The sequence below is a fragment of the Monopterus albus genome, unplaced genomic scaffold (assembly GCF_001952655.1).
Source record: "Monopterus albus unplaced genomic scaffold, M_albus_1.0 scaffold134.1, whole genome shotgun sequence".
Classification (NCBI taxonomy): domain Eukaryota; kingdom Metazoa; phylum Chordata; class Actinopteri; order Synbranchiformes; family Synbranchidae; genus Monopterus; species Monopterus albus.
Genome location: NW_018128014.1, coordinates 2,069,364 through 2,085,879, shown reverse-complemented (window position 1 = coordinate 2,085,879; position 16,516 = coordinate 2,069,364). Strand labels below are relative to the sequence as shown.

Below are 16,516 nucleotides of genomic sequence, written 5' to 3'. Positions count from 1 at the left end.
GTCAGAGGTTCAGAAGTGTGAAATGCAGGACCTCTAGACTGAAAAACTTTCTTTCCCTCTGCCATCAGACTCCTAAACAGCTGACAGTAGTTTATTATCAGGAATTACTTCATGTAATTGCACCTGTACTGTTTACATTCCAAGTCTGCACATGCATAATTGCACTCTCACTGCTGTCTATCTGCACACACAGCTCCCACATAGCATATATTCTCTCTTCATTATAGTGTTCTTGTTGTATTTTTTATGCTTTTTTCATTTGCTGCTTTAAAGTTCCTTAGATTTGCGTTACCTGCTTATTATCTACCTTATATTTCACTTGTATTATGTGGCATTCATGTGGACGGCAAAGTAAGAATTTCATTGTACAGGGAAACACGTTTCCTTACTGTACATATGACAATAAACACTTTGACCTGAACAGAAACATTAACCAAAATCTAACCGTGCATGCACACAGAATCCAGTGTTCCTTGGGTCTCTGTAGGTTTTGTTTTGTGTATTTAAGTGGACAGAAACCAAAGACTAATTAACAGTATCCTGTTTGGGATTGTACTGTTTAGCTGGGTAATGTCATCACCAAGCGAAGCAGCTTTATTTATACAAACACAGAGGTGATTTGAAAGTGATTTTCATGAAGCTAAGAAAACATTAGAACCAAATTCAAAAGCAAAAGGAATAAAAACCAGAGGATAGAGGGACAGACTCACGGTAGCCAGCGGCAGCAGGTACGCTCGGTACTTCGCTGGGATGAACTCCGTCTTCAACACAAAGCTGGAACAACAACATGGACCTCACCCACAACTCTCTGTCTGTGTGTATGTGCTAATGTGTGTGTGTCAGCATGTGTTTATGTGTGTATCAACTGACCTCTGGGACACGGCTGCTACGCCGCAGCCTACCATGCTACGCAGGAAGATGAACCAGCCGTACGATGGAGCGAAGGACGTGAGGAGGGAGAAGTAGGTGCTCCACACAAACCCTCCGAACACCACCTGGTTTTACATAGATATACATGCAGTATATATATACATATCTACACACAGAGAGCCGGCAAACAGACTCCAGGTTAAATATGACCTGCAGTGTAAACATTAAAGCATGATGAACCTTCCAGCGTCCATATGTGTCAGAGAGGTATCCGCTCAGAACACCACACAGCATGAAGCCAAGAAACACCATCTGAGAGGAGAATACACACAGTACTACAAGTAATACTTCACTTTTAACCTTCTGGCCTCTGTAGTCTGAATGTGAACATGAGTTACTGTATGCGCAGTACTGGTCTTCACATGTAAGATACAGTGTGAATACTTTGTCTAATACTTCACAAACACAGTGACAACACCAGTATTTATTGTTTGTGTATAAACTCACAGTGGACACGAGCGCGACCTGCCAGTCCTCCAGATGCCACTCACATCGAATTTCAGGAGAAGCTACAGCCAGCAGCATGATTTCCATTGCCTCCACTATCTGCAGGTACACAGAAATACGTATATTGCATGCATGGCTGTACTTGGATCAGCCATTCACCTGCTCCCAGATGCAGGAAACATTTGGAGAACATCGTTGTCTAGTCCTCTGCAGATTTAGCAGCGCAATTTCTTTCATAAGCACTTTTTGTTACATTTCTTGAATTTCTCCTTTCGTCCCGATGGCAGTGAACACATTAAATACACTGACAACAAACAAACAAACCCGTTGTCCCAAGCAAAACCAATGGACGACCTACCTGCCTATTGACCTACTTCCTACTCACACACTCTGCCCGTGCACTCAATGCACGAGCCAAGAGTTTCCCACAAGGCACAGCAGTTGCAGGCAGATGTTACTGGTCTGTTTCACTAGCTAAAGCTAGCGACCTATGGCAGAGAAGGTACCCCAGCAGCTTTGGTTCACAAACAGAGACCGTTACAGGCCAGGCTAAAGCAGCTTGGCCATGAACCAGAGCTCCCCAGCCACGGTTCAGGGTCGCAGATCTCAATGGGTAACATCGTATTTGAGAAAGTTACAACTAAAAACAAGTTGGATGCTGCAAGAAGTAAAACCAGAATTGAACAACGGCAACAACTGAGAGAACAAAGGGGGCCGAACAGTGGCACCACGGTGTCCGTGTTATTTGATATTTTCCCGACATCTGTAAGTAGTAGTCAGGAAGTGCACATTGCACTGCACATTGTGTTTTGGAGGAGTGGCTTTGGAGAGAAGTCAGAATGAAAGTGTGAGACGTCTTCAGTTGTCTTCTTTCAAAATGGAGCTTCCTCTTGCTGGTTTTCCAGGATCGTCAACCCTACTTTAAAAGCTAGTGGCAATAATGAACCGTCTCCAACTTGTCTTGTATTCTAACAAATGTCATGTGAATCTTGTTTTCTCACTAACTGTGTTTTAGTTTGTTTATTCTTACAGTGGCACTCCCCATGATGACGAAGAGCATGATGTGGAATCGACCAAAGCCGACAGCTTCCACAGCTTCCTCCACAGTGTACGTCTGATCCGACGCTGCAGGAAAACACAGGCTGGTGTTAGGAATCAGAATCTCATCACGTCTCTTACTGTCTCAGAATTCGTCAGTGTCCCAAGACACAGGCCATGACTTTTCCACAACTTACTCACCAGTGTTGTCCTTTGTGCCCTGCTGATTGTCTGCAGGTTTCACCTGCAGTTCTACCTCCTGCAGATGGATGGCGCTCACCAGCTCAGTCTTCATTCGGTCATCCATCCTGAAAACAGCAGCCTCTTTTACACAGAGATTTTGCTATTTTGGCGTTAAGCTGCCCTTTCTTGAACGCAGCTTCACCTGTTTACACTGAGCTAAAGACCAACAATGGAGCACGAACAGCAACAGCACAACTGACCAGCGCTGTGCACAGTGTCTAACATGTTAACAATTATGGTCACGGATCTATTTCTTGTGTGGAACATTAAAATTTATGATTTAAAATAAATTCCCCAGTGGCATGTAGTAGAAACAACATTTCATCAAACCTTCACACAGCTCTGCCCAGGGCGGGTTTTATTTACGCCAAACTGACAGAAACAGAGGCTACAGAAGTTGAGGAAATGATGCAAAACAGAGAATGGACAAAGCATCTTCAGAAATCCATTAGACTGGTTATTAAAACCTGTCTGTCACTATGTCCTTCATTTGAATCATCTTGGCAAAAAAATGTACAGGGAATAAAGCAGCATTATCAGTTTCCCATGTTGTAAAAGCAATCAATCACATGAATTCTGTGGTAGCTTGGAATGCTAGTGACTGAGGTGTAAACAGTGGACATTTAACCAATCAGGGGCCACTGATCACGCACCCCGTCCCGTTCCTGGAACTTCATTTCAGTACAACCCCCTGAGAGCTGTTTACATTTAGGAAGCACCTGCAGTGGACACAAACGCAGAACCCATTAGGAGCCTTACTCGGATCTACAGGTTTCGGTAGGTTCCTATAATGGAAAAACTCCTTCTGTGTCCTCCCCAAGGCAAAAGTCTAACTTTATGTGAATGCATATGAAGACACTTCGCCTGTTTGTTTGTTTAACCCGTTTCCACTTTTAGGGCCTTTCACAAATTAGAGACTGAAATTCGGAGGGAAACTTTAAACAGACCCGGATTTAAATGGGATTTGACAAGAGTTCCCCCCAGGGATCGGCCATAAACGGACTGATTCTGAAGCTGCATTAGCAGACATTAGCAGCGGACGGCAGCGTTGGCTTCGGAGGCTTCGGAAGCTTCGCGCGGCGCACTAACGACCACCGAATGTTTGTCTACAGTCACGTTAATATCAGTTTCCTTTACTTACACTGCGGCTTGTTTTTATCTCTGGAGCTGCTACTGCTTCGCTCTCCTTTTATAACTCGAGGTGCACCCATCAGCAGATTATTCCGGAACTACTGTTGTTGTTCACCTGACCAGGTGTATGAAGAAGTGGCATCGTCACCAGGGGAACCGGCAGGAAGAAGAGGGGGGAGGGGCCTTTGGAGGCCTTTTACTGCCAGGGAAATGAATAAATAATGAGACATGAAGAATGACAAAAGTTCATCTACTCACAGTTTTCATGTGTCAGAGTCAAAATGATGCAACATTAGGTTTTGTTTGTATCACACAACTGAAGCCAATATAATGGCGTTGTGAGAAAACCAGTCAGTCACTTTTTTAAATAGATTTTTTTCTTGATCACATTTTGTCTGCAAACATTAGAACATTCTCAAAATATACTATTCTTGAAATACGGACTTCTGAAATGGTATGATTTGAGTGTCAAAACACTGCAGTTTCTTTTTGTAAATATTTTTAAGAAGAAGCTGTATTTATTTTTTTGGCACGTCTCTACATTAAACATGACAAGTAGTCTACTTACTACCTTTTTGAAAAATAGTTTTAAGCATAAATGCATAATGAGTTTTTCTGAAAAGAAGACTTGTTTAAATCTCGAGGGGGGGGGGGGGAATAAATACCTCTGGCTCAACACCAGTCAGGCAGAACTGATGAGGCCTCTTGGATGAGAGGTGAAATCTTGTCCAGTTGATTTCTTTCAAAGTTTTTTTCAGCTTATATTATCAACATTATCTGTTTGATTAACATTGTCTGTTTGCTTTGTTTATTATACTACACAGCCTTATATTGGTATGTTGCTTACTTGCCCCTTGCTGTTACCTTACATAAGGATATGTACATGCACATTGAGAGCCGCTGTACCAGAGTCAAATTCCTCGTGTCCAATGCGCCTGTTTAATAAAGCTGATTCTGATTCTTCTTTTCTGGCAGAAATGGGTTTTGATACAATACTCTACTGTTGGGGTTCTGTTGGTTGTTTGGGCGTGATGTTGCCTGACATTATCAGGAGATTGTTTAGAGGGATTAACAACCTAAAAATATTAGCTTTAACTGCAGCAGTTTAATAAAAGTCCAAAACATGATGTGCCACGTTTTGAATGCAAGACAAAACTAAAAATTTAAAAATGAGTGTTCCTACATTTCATGCAGGCACACTAATAAACACAGGCTACAAAAAAGATGCCAGAGTCTGAATCTGAATACATCTCTTTAATGCTTGCTAACACGATCTTTCAGAATTGAAATACCCCAGGCTGCAGCTCACAGAGTTCAGGTAGAACAGGTCCTGTCATGTGCCACACCCAGATCAGCTGCCAGCTCACCTAGCTGCTGTTGAACTGCTGAGACTGCTGGCAGTGTTCCCAGATCACCGATTTTACATTTAAATAACTTTTCCTTCAGGCTCTGTTTCCACAAAGCAGCTTCACTGAGTTACCTGATCACACCTGGAACCTGGACTGAACTCAGTGGAGCTACCTGTTGGAACCAGAGTCCAGAGAGGATCAACAGGAATGTGGTTTGACTCAGAACAACAGTTGTATGGAAGTTCATTTGTGACGAAACTGATGACTCAAGCCTTCTAGTCACTGAAGGTCTGAACACACAGGAGGATTCATAACAATTTATCTTGTTCCCTAAATTTAATATCTTCTACATGTGTTGCAATCTTGTTCAAAATCTTAAAATTTGTTTGGAAGTTAATCTCTCGTGGACATGAGTTCATATCTTGTTCGCATTATCTTTTTCCCACAAGTCAATATTGTGTTTGTGCAATTTTATGCTGTGGCCAATAATTAGCATCAAGTGTAAACAGGTTAGTATTTTGTGTGCACAATTTTGTATTTTGTACAGACAAATTTATATTTTGAACACAATTTAGTAACTGGTATACATAAGTTAGTGTCTACTTTGACACCTCTCGCATCTTGTTAAAAAGTTAAAAATATGCTGGCACAAGTTAATTTCACATATACACACACGTTAGTATCATGTTCACACAAGAATCTTGTTTGATCATAATATGTGTGCACACGTTGCTGTCTTGTGTGAACATGATTAAAAGTACAATCGACTTTCAGGATGTCCAGGGGCTCTGCACGTGCTCAGTGCCACGTGGGCCTCATAGTGACTCCAGTCTAAATCAGAAGTTTTGTCTTGACTTAAACATCGACAGAGCAACTGGTTGTCTGCTTGATTCTCACTGAGGATCACAGATCTAGAAAACACAGACTATGGAAAACTCTGAAGGAAACATGCAGGAGAAGTCTGTGAAACCTGCAGCAGCTTGAATCCAGAGTTTGATGTGAGAAGACAAGCCTCTCTTTCAATCACACCTGCAGGGTTTTATTTTTTTCATATTTTGTATGGTCCTGATGAGCTTCAGACACACCTCGAGCTGTTGAATTAGCACCATGTGATCCTGTAGGTGAGGCCAAGCTGTACAGTGTGGACAGGTGCTGGGTTCAGTCAGAAAGTCTCCAGCTGGTGAAGAGTTCCGGTCCACGATACCGCTATCAGGCAGATCCTCGAGTCCATTCAGCAGAACAATCACACATTAAATATTATGTATATATATATATATATATATTTGTTTTTAATTCAACACCATATACACATTCATGTACACACAGTTTACTGTAACCATCTTCATTTACGTTCCAAAATATATTATGGAAATGCAAAACAAAAAACAGGATGTATTTTTTCACTGTGTTTGGATGAACAATGTTTTTAGTGGCACTGTGACAATCACTCCTTGCTCCTTTAACCTGATATGGAAGGACTCTTTACTCATACAAGCTTTGCTTTTAACATCTTTTAGCAGCTTGCTAAACCTCAACTGGAACATCATGAGTAGCTAAAGCCTCAAACTTAGTTCAATGTGCTCAAGAGGAGCAGAGAGACAAACAAACCCTCAAGAGGCTCATGGAACCATATTTTACAAGTGATCAACTCTTTCTCAGCACCCGAGAAACAGTTAACCAGCAGAGAAGAGAACCACTCATTCAGTTCTACAACCAGCACATGAAGATAAAGACTGAATCTAAACATCCAAACTTCGCAACTTGCTGACTTTAGAATTTAATGGGATGACGCACAGGAAGTCAGTGAGTGCTGAGGTCTCTTTAAATCTACAATTCAAGCCTACATCTGGTTTTAGGAGGGCTTCTGCAGACCTGAGTCTGCATGGGGTGCAGACTTCACTCAGAAGAGGCAAGATACAGTATAAAAGAAGGGAATTGTGCTACTACAACTGCTAATATAAATATTTATTACCATCATTTTGTTTGTTTTTCACCTACATAATTTTCAAGCAAAGAAGAAGTCAGACCTGGTCTTCTTATCCAACCTACATAAAATTCAGAAAAATACTGAGATTTCAGGGTAATTACAGAATGAGGACCCTACTGAGGAGATTTCATCCCCCCACAAACCTGACGAGATGATGGTGAATGTACAGTACATGACTGAAGTCTGTGAGTCTGAAGGATGGACATCTGGACTCGGAGACTGTTACTAAAGTTTGACTGGGATCTTCCAGCACTTTCCTAAACAGAACTCCTTTGTTCATGGCAAATGTACAACATTTACCATTCAGACTGCAGTGGCCTAAGGTTCGTGGCCATGGTTAGGGTTACCAATCTGACCAGGACACTAAATCTAGTAGGCAAGTTAAAGAACCACACTGACCCTCCTTCATCACCACCACTGAGGCGCTCTTGAGTCCTGAACTGCTCTGTTGGCTCATGTTTTATTTAGACTAGTCTCAACAACACTAGTAATGCCAATTTTGTCTTTGCTAACATCAGCTTTGAGGATGTGACCATCCTCTCTGAACAGGACTTTATGTTAATGAACAAACCTGTTCGTGAGTTCTGATTAATGTGCAGTGTGAGCGCTCATGTTGTGCCAGCGAACATACTGTGCGAGCAGAGAGGTCGTGGATTCAGACCGTGTGGGAAGGCCAAATAGAATGTATAGTGTGAATTAACACATCCTACATGATCAATACAAACTGCACAGTGTCTGCCTGGTTTTATTAGCTGTGGGGAGCTGTGCCTGTCTGTTTTATTTGCCTGGCTACACCTTGGGCCGAGAAGAGGTAGTCTGAGTATTTCCAACACCGATGCACTGCTATACATTCACTAGAATCTGTGTGCAAACCAGGGCTGTTCCAAATGGCAGTTTTTGGGTTCTGGGTTAGGGTTTGCAGTTTGTACTGCAGCTTAAAGTACCTCTTTGCCCATCTGCCAGTACTTTGGGTTAAAAAAGACAAAAGCTATTGAAAGTTATTATGTAATATTTAATGTAACAGATGAACAGACAACGGACCTTCATAACCACAGAATATTCAAATACTAAAACTGAAACCCAATTACCTGCCCAAAGGACGAATATTTGCATACCCAGGTATTTGGGTACAGCCCTAGTGCAAACAGACTCTGGAGGGTGCTGGTGTGTCTGATTTAGCTTTAGCGTCTGGATATCATGAGTGACTGCTTTCCCCTCTCTGCCCACCTACAGAAACACTTTTTATATACCTGTCATCTGACAGACTCATCTACAGGGATCTGCCCACACACTGATGGATGCAACAAATCAGTGACAACTTAAAATGATGTATTATTTATATATATATATATATATTTCACTGCCACTGATACATGAACACGCGAGCAAGAAGCAACACTATGCAACATCTCCACAGAGAAACTAACACCAGCTCAGTATCTACAGTGAGCTGAAACACAAGAGGACTACAACCATAGAACAGTAGTTTGGTCTTTTTTTTTGATCAAAATAAAGGATTTAAAGTATACTTTCATATATAAGCAATAAAAAATACGTAACATCTCAATACTCCAATAATAACTCTTACATTAATACTGTGCTCATTGGGATTCTATCTCTTTACACATTTATATTAATTAGATATTTAAATATACTTTTTCCTGTTTGCGTCCCCATGCTGTAGCAACTGTAGGCCATCTCCAGCTGTCGACAGTGCAAAGACCTCACTGATAAGGTTAATGAACAAAGACCTAATGGGAGTGTGGAAGGCAGTAAGTGGTCACTGAGAAGATGGAAAGAGGCTGATGATTAGCACCACAGAAAGTCCAGAGGGACAATCCACTTCAAAATTTCTGGAGGGACAATCAATACTAGAACATCTGGAGGAAGCGTCTGCCCAAAGAGAGGAGAGATGGTTTACTTCAGAAGCTCTGGAAGGTCAGGAATAAACTGCTATTCCAGAAGTTCAAGAGCGACAAATTTTTTCCATAACCCTGGGGGGTATGAAAGGCCCCATAAGGTCCTCTCCAGAGGACCTTATGGGGCCCTTATGGGGACCTTTTTGATTGTGTCCCTCTCCAGAGGGACACAATCAAAAAGGCCCACTCCATCGCTCCAGGAAGGACAGTCCACTCCAAAACACTAGGAGGGACCAAGAGGGATCAACTACCCCAAATCTCCAGAAGGGATGATCCTCTCTAGAAATCCAGAGGGGACTATCCACTCCAGAAAGTTAGTGTTGATCCACACTTAAAGGATGGCCAACCTGTCCCAAAACCCTGAAAAGGGCAAGACTATACAGTCAAGAAGGCCAGGAGACCATGCACTTCAAAGGTCCAGCAAGGACCATTACTCCTGACGTTATGGGGGACCATCCACGCCTGACAGTCTGGACAGGTGATCCCCATGCAGAAGTTCAGAAAGGATGATCAACTTGAGGAGGTCAGGGGAAACCATGCTCTCCACAACTCCAGAAAGGATGATTCACACTAAAACTCCAGGAAGGACAACCCAGTTCAGGAAGCACTTTAATGGAAATATGAAGAGTCAGACGCCCATCCAGTGAAACACTGAGCTGAAGGATGATGGACATACAGATGGACAAACTGGACCCTGTAGCATACCGAAGGTCTTTTGGTCAGGAGACACCGTATTTGTTTATCATGGTCGAGATTTATTTTGCATTCGGCTCCTCAGACACAAATTAGCTCAAGAGAGTCCAAGGTGTGGAAAAGTTATTTTCAGGGTTTTAATCCAGTCATTACAGGCTCGTAGTGGTTTAAGACAATAACCCTTTAACCAGTTGAGTCCTGATCCATATAGCTACAGACCAGTCTAAGGGTAGCTGGTCACTGCAACCTGTTTCTGGGCCAGACGTCGCAGCTCCTCCCTGATAGCCTTTATAAGAGAGGCTGAAGTGTGGGCAGAGGGTGAGGCATCCTCTGGTGGGTATTCTGGAGTTGGTGAGGTCAGGAGGAGAGGTGGAGCAGATGGGTCCCGCAACAAGGAGCTGGGCATCTGGAAAACAGAGGAAGAAGAAAACTCCGGGAATGACAGCACCTGTAGGGAGAAGGAGAAAGAGTGAGGTCAAGACCAAAAAATAAATCCAGATACAAGACAAGAAGTAAAAACTGCAAAGAACTCCGTCAGTCTTCAAAGGCTAGCAGACATGGACATGTACCTGAATAATGTGAAAGAAACAACACAAAAATAAGTAAACTTTCACCCTTTAAACTGAAGAGAATACCAAATAACTGAGTAACACTGGACTTTTTTGGACCGGTCTGGACTGTTCTGTATACCACCATACCTCTGTAAATTAAAAGACAGAACTACTTGCTTCACTCTAGTTTCATTTGATTTGCATTGATGGCCACAGTAGATTTACACTCTCTCTGCTGGCTCCGGGCCTGGATAAGTCCTGGTCTGAGTGTTGCTGGTTCCAGCTTGAGCTGGTGGGGCCAGACATGCTGCGACCCACCCCAGGATAGGCACCGATCTGACTGGACAAACCCACCTGGGCCAGATGGTGGAGCTGAGCACCTGGAGGTCAACAAATTCAACAGATGCAACAAACTGAAGGAAGAAACACTGTTGATCAAGTTTCAGGTGTGTGCAAGAGGTGGCGACAGGATGTAGGAGCGTTTCATTACTCTGACAGTATTTCAGCTGTAATCAATCGCAACACGTACTGTGACTTCACTAAAAATCCATGCATGTTAAAAACAGCAATGCAGATGATCAGTACATCCAGATGACTGTACCCGTACTGCCCCCTACAGGTCGTGGTCTGGAGGAGGAGGCGGGGTCCTCATACTGCCCCCTGCTGGAGTAGACTGAGTGCTGTAGCTGATCTCCAGTAGAAATATAGCCTCCTGAGCTCAGGCCCTGCCTGAATGAAAAGCACAGATTATCAGTACTGGTTCAGGTTCAGGCTGGTAACGTGGACCTAGTTTTAAGTGTACTAACCTCTGCAGGAGGCCCTGGACTGATGTGGGAGACATTCCCAGCTCTGCATACCTCTGCAGGAAGAAGAAAGAAGAATGAAAACTGAACATGGACTTATGACAGAAGTATGGGCTTCAGCTGCAGGTCAACCAACTCACTGCAGAGAAGGGGTTGTGAGAGGGGGCTGCTGGGTAAGATCCCCACTGCCTGCCTGAGGGGCGGGCCTGAGGGGAGGGGCAGGGCAGGGCAGGGCTTACCCCACTCAGCCCAACGCTGCCCTGTGAGGATGGGGACACCAGAGCAAAGGCGTCGTCTAGGAGGGAGTGCATCTGTTGCCGGGCCTCCTCAATGGATGGCTGGGGTGGCATGTAGGGGGGTGGGGCTGGGGCAGAGTCAAACACTTCATCAGTAGGGGAGGGGCTGCCATGGTCTGGAGGCAGGTCAGGGTCCGACTGTGAGAGATCAGACAGAATATAGTACAGATGTTCAGTGTAAGGTTGATAACAGCGTACCACACAGATCAATCTCTGTTTTCTGTAATTTCCATTATTGTAAAACTCAGCAAGTTTGTGTTTGGACTTCTTATCACTAAAAAGGTAAGAAAGAAAATCACTTTCGGCTTTTTTCCCATTTAGAGGTCGCCACAGTAAATCATCACACTTACGACTCGCATGTTGACATTTGGCACGTATTTTACGCTGGATGCCCTTCCTGACGCAACCCTGCCTTGAACCCGGTCCACAGCAGCTAGAGTGCTGCACCTTAACCACTTTAGCCTACCAGGGATGGCTCTTATCACTAAAAAGGTAATGAATACAAATGTTGTTCTGATGGTTGAAAGGTCACATTGTCACCAAAATGAAAAGGGGTTATCTCCTGTATGCCTATTTAGGGCATGTCACACTCTACACTGTGTCAACAGACACTGGACTAGGACTCCAGGGAGACAACGCCAAATGAACTTTCCTTTAGTTTATATTAGAAAGAACTTTTAAAACAACGGAGTTACCACATCAACACTGTTCCAGTTTTACAACTGTAAACTTAAAGTCTTGCCTGAGCATCCATTTAGATATATCCATGTATCCATATATTTATCGTGGAGAGAGCATTGTCATCGGCATATAAATTTCACTAGAGCAGGCTGAATTTAAACACAAGACCTAAAACACTACCCCGAGGAAGTCCTCATTCAGTTAGTTGTACGATCAGATGTTCTGCTTTCTTTGAACTACTGGATTGATGAAAATGACAGCTTGCCCTTTAAATCCCAGAGCTTAGACCTTTCTCTTGCAAAATCCTATGATCGACAGTATCCAATGTTTCCTGTAGGTCCTGAGTCCAACCAGACCGGAGCTGTACTGCTGACTATGTTATTAAACAGTCTGACACCAACTGAAATCCATCATGAGTTAAGATTCGTTTTGTCTCACCATGTATGCCACGTTGTTGAGACCTGGGTATTTCCTGTAGGTGGCGCTCTGATCAGTGAGCCAGTATCAGAAATCCTTCCTGGTCCCGGCGTACCCTGCCGACCACGAGGAGAGCGCCTCCCTCTGGAAGTCCAAAACCACAGGCATACAGTTACTTGACATTATGGTGTTTACTTCTTGAAGATATAAGGAGTAAAGACATTTTACAGAGCCTCCTCTGAAGTTAATGCTTCTTAGTTACTAAACCTGTGAGCAATGTATATTTGTTGTGATTTGTTGTTACTTGGTCTCGTCTTACTTGGTCCCCTTGTCTTTAAGGTATGTTACACCCGTTTTTCATCTGCTGATCTATGTGATGTTTCTTGATATAAATCTGAAGTGGTCAGGCTGTGATTCAGTTCTGTGGACATCACATGATCTGGGTCATTTGTGATCTGTTCTCTGTTGATTGGCAAGTTGGCTTGCTGAAGCAGACGCCAAATGTGTTTGTCACTGTCACTTGTATAAAACGTTCAAGGAGCCCTTTCCCCATTTATATGTTTAAAACAAAACAGCAGAACTTTAATCAACAGTTAATCCCACAGTTATATGAAGGTATTTGTCAGCTCAGGTGTTCTGGTAAGGTTGTCTGACCTTTTCCTGGAGTCGGTGGGGGTGGGGGGTGAGGGGATGTCAGCCTGCAGGATGCAGTCCATATGGTCGTGGGCGGAGCTGTAGAGTCGCTGTGCTGCCTCGCTCTGCACTGGCCCGTCTCCGAAGGCGTCCATGATGTCATCCATGGAGGGAAACTCACACTGACCGCGTCTCTTAGCACGCTGCCGAAGTTTGTTCCTGTGATGCTCGATCTCTGACTTGTGTCTAAGCGCCACCTGCAGGAGTACAGGTGAGCACTGGAGGGTGCTGATGTCAGACAGGTTTAACATGCCCGCATGATGAGCGGTGAGGGTGTGATGTTTTCATAACTGTCTCACCTCTGTGTTGACCTTCTCTGTGAGGGGGGGGCTCGGTTGTGATGGGGTGTGTGTCGGCGGCGGACTCGGTCGAGGCTGCATGGCAATCAACTGCACCTTGTTGGCCTGCCTACGAGTGCCATCAGATGAACCTCGAGACAGACGGTCCACATGGTCAAAGATGGAGGACGAGGAAAGAAGCTCATCTGGACCACTTCCTGAAGGAGCTGAACAAGAACTGCATTTTGCTCAAATCCTCTCACTTTCAGAATTTGGGTCAGCTTGGGATCAATTCATTAACTTATTTGTAACAACAGAGTGTAGCTTATTGGTATTTTATTATTTTCCACAAAACAGAAATAAAGTTGAAAAACTGTCTTGTTAATACATATACCAGGGTCCTAACATCTAGTACAACATCAGCCCATTCCTGTATTAGGTTAACAGGGTCTAGGCCCTCGGCAGCTGGAACAAAACTTAGGTTTCCATTCTGAGCTACACTCAGGTGGCAGCCAGAGACCATGGACAGCTGTGCACAGTTATGATTAAATCTTATTCATTACATTGCATTCATTCATTTTCTACCACTTAGTCCCTGAATGGGGTCAATGGGGTGGGGGTGGAGCCAATCCCGGCCGGCAATCGGGCGAAGGCGGGGTACACCCTGGACAGGTCGCCAATCCATCGCAGGGCTAACACATAGATGAACAACCACACACACGCACTCCTATGGGCAATTTAGAGACACCAATCAACCTAAGCTGCATGTCTTTGGACTGTGGGAGGAAGCCGGAGTACCCGGAGAGAACCCACGCAAGCACGGGGAGAACATGCAAACTCCAAATTTGGTATGAGACAGCGTCATGTGCCAATTATTTGGTGTTATTGAAACAACATACTGAGCCACATAATGTCACCATCTGGAGGACATACAGGATGTACATACTAAATGTGGTGTAATTTGACACTGTAATGGTGACCTGGAGTTAAAATACTAACATTAAACATACTGTATAGTATGTATCAGCGGTCTCTGACTCACGCCTCCCACTAGCTTCCTCTCAAGCTGGCGCTGCCCACCAAACTGATGAATAGGCTTATTGGGGCCCTTGCACCCAGCACAATGAGGAATCCTAGTATGGCACTACAGCCAAAATATGATCATTAAATATTCAAATATGTGGCACAGTACATTTGTAGTTTTTGCTTTAAACATGATATGAGAACAAACTGGATATGCATGTCAAATTTGTTGAAATTTGACATGCACATAAAAGCAGTTTGAGCTGCAGAGGAGCGCAGCCCCTCCCTCCTCTAAACAGGGACCGACACAGAGAAGACAGTGGAAAAGCACAGCAGGACGGTCCTCGTCGACCTGGGAGGTTATGTCCAGTGACGGTTAAGGGAAGCACAGCGCGGACCGCTCGTTAACCTCCGACAGCGGAAACACAGCTTAATTGTGCCTGTCTGCTGCAGCAGGTAGAGGACAGGGGCTTTTTGCAGCTTCTTAACATTTTCTTCATATAAAAGTGCTCATACATTGAGAGGATGATGATGATACAAATATAAACATACCCATCTTGCTCCTCCCTTCAATCCAGAAGCATTGAAAAGAAAAGAGAGATGAAACAGACTGTACACACATTCATCCCTCTCTCCTCCTCCATCTTCTGTCCTGTGGTTTCTTTTCTCTAACCAGCTGTTTCCCGCTGAGACAGCTGATCTTCATCTCTGAAAAACTGAGGTCATGCTGACATTTCTACATTTCTACACGGGGTACATCCCAGTTCCCTTGTTTGATGTCCTAAACCTGTTATTCCTTCTATGAGGAGCGAGGAGCCTGCTAGAGGAGCCACGAGCAAGGATACAGTAGAGCGGTCTTCATTGAAATCTTTTATGGACTGACATGCTCCTTTAATGAAAATCAGTTGGTGATTGGATGTTTCAGATGATGGGTGTCTCACATCTCTAACAAAGTGCTTCCTTTATTCCTCACTCTAGCACGTTTGCCTCACATCTTATATGGGTGAAGCTAAGATGCAAGAAAAAGACAAGTGGGGGAGGCATGGATGCAGTTAAGGGAATTGAGATGTACCCATGCTTTCACTCAAAAATCAAATGATGGTGTCACTGTATCTCTGACCATTTTTGGGGGTTTTCCTGTGCTGCTTCCCCTCGCTGGGTGTGGCCACAGGCCGGGTGCTTTCCTCTGCCGACTCCCTGCCGCTGGATTGGTCGCTGCCTAACGAGTCGCCATCTGATGGGCTGAGCCTGACAGAGAGGGGTTCATATTTCAGTTAATGCTGTCAGTGAGGAGATTTGTTACATGATGAGCTGAGCTGCAGCCACGCAAAGCAGCTGCATGACAACCACGCTTTTAAAAACCTTTTAATCCAGTAACATTTACATCTTTACCTGCATCAAACAACCAGTGCTGTCCATGATGTTGATTCCTTCTAATGTGTCTTGTCACTTCTACTGTGTGTGCTTTTGGAAAAATCTGTATCAGTTGTATATATAATTGGCTTTCCTTTGGCCTCATTTTCAAATATCACCATGCTGGACACTGCGTGAGTGTGCAAGCACCAGGACACCAGTCCAGGAACTTAGTGTTTCTATCCCTGACACATCTGATATGTTCTATGTATATTCTGTGTGTACTTGCAGATGTATTGAAATCCTCAGTTCCAGCTAATGCAAACTTTCAGAATCAGAGTCAGGCTTTATTGTCATTGCACGTGTGAGTGCAACGAACAAGTGGGTACTCAACTCAACAACAGTGCACCGTAAAACTTTAAAATACAAAGTACAAGAACTATACAATTTACAATTTAAAAGAAAAAGAATACACAGTGTAAGTTTAAAGATAGGAATGTACATTGGTAGGACTATGGAGCCTGTTTAGTGCACGGTGGAACTGCACATTGAATTGAGGTAGAAGATAAGGAGTCTGTGCTGTGGTGTCATGTGCATGGGTATGCATGTGGAGGGAGATGGGGGTCAGTGATTGTTTGCGATCCATATGGCCTATGGAAAAAAGCTGTTTATTAGTCTGGTGGT

General features: G+C 43.8%; 2 protein-coding genes across 2 annotated transcripts in view; both read right to left on the bottom strand.

Annotated features, from left to right (window-relative positions):
* svopl (SVOP-like) overlaps positions 1-3,980 on the bottom strand; it is a 16,774-nt gene extending 12,794 nt beyond the window's left edge. Inside the window, 7 exon segments of the mRNA XM_020613460.1 lie at positions 711-774; positions 871-995; positions 1,111-1,182; positions 1,378-1,476; positions 2,408-2,502; positions 2,617-2,723; positions 3,800-3,980. Of these exon segments, the coding sequence (XP_020469116.1) occupies positions 711-774; positions 871-995; positions 1,111-1,182; positions 1,378-1,476; positions 2,408-2,502; positions 2,617-2,722 (561 nt within the window). The 5' untranslated portion in view covers position 2,723; positions 3,800-3,980.
* A 1,048-nt stretch (positions 3,981-5,028) lies between these two features.
* LOC109967686 (UPF0606 protein KIAA1549) overlaps positions 5,029-16,516 on the bottom strand; it is a 31,514-nt gene continuing 20,026 nt past the window's right edge. The window contains exons 12-22 of the mRNA XM_020613437.1: positions 15,600-15,727; positions 15,032-15,046; positions 13,478-13,683; positions 13,140-13,375; positions 12,596-12,629; positions 12,507-12,563; positions 11,232-11,525; positions 11,095-11,147; positions 10,890-11,017; positions 10,514-10,668; positions 5,029-10,185 (exon numbers count right to left, since the gene is read on the bottom strand). Of these exons, the coding sequence (XP_020469093.1) occupies positions 9,961-10,185; positions 10,514-10,668; positions 10,890-11,017; positions 11,095-11,147; positions 11,232-11,525; positions 12,507-12,563; positions 12,596-12,629; positions 13,140-13,375; positions 13,478-13,683; positions 15,032-15,046; positions 15,600-15,727 (1,531 nt within the window). The 3' untranslated portion in view covers positions 5,029-9,960. The remainder of the gene's footprint in view (positions 10,186-10,513; positions 10,669-10,889; positions 11,018-11,094; positions 11,148-11,231; positions 11,526-12,506; positions 12,564-12,595; positions 12,630-13,139; positions 13,376-13,477; positions 13,684-15,031; positions 15,047-15,599; positions 15,728-16,516) is intronic.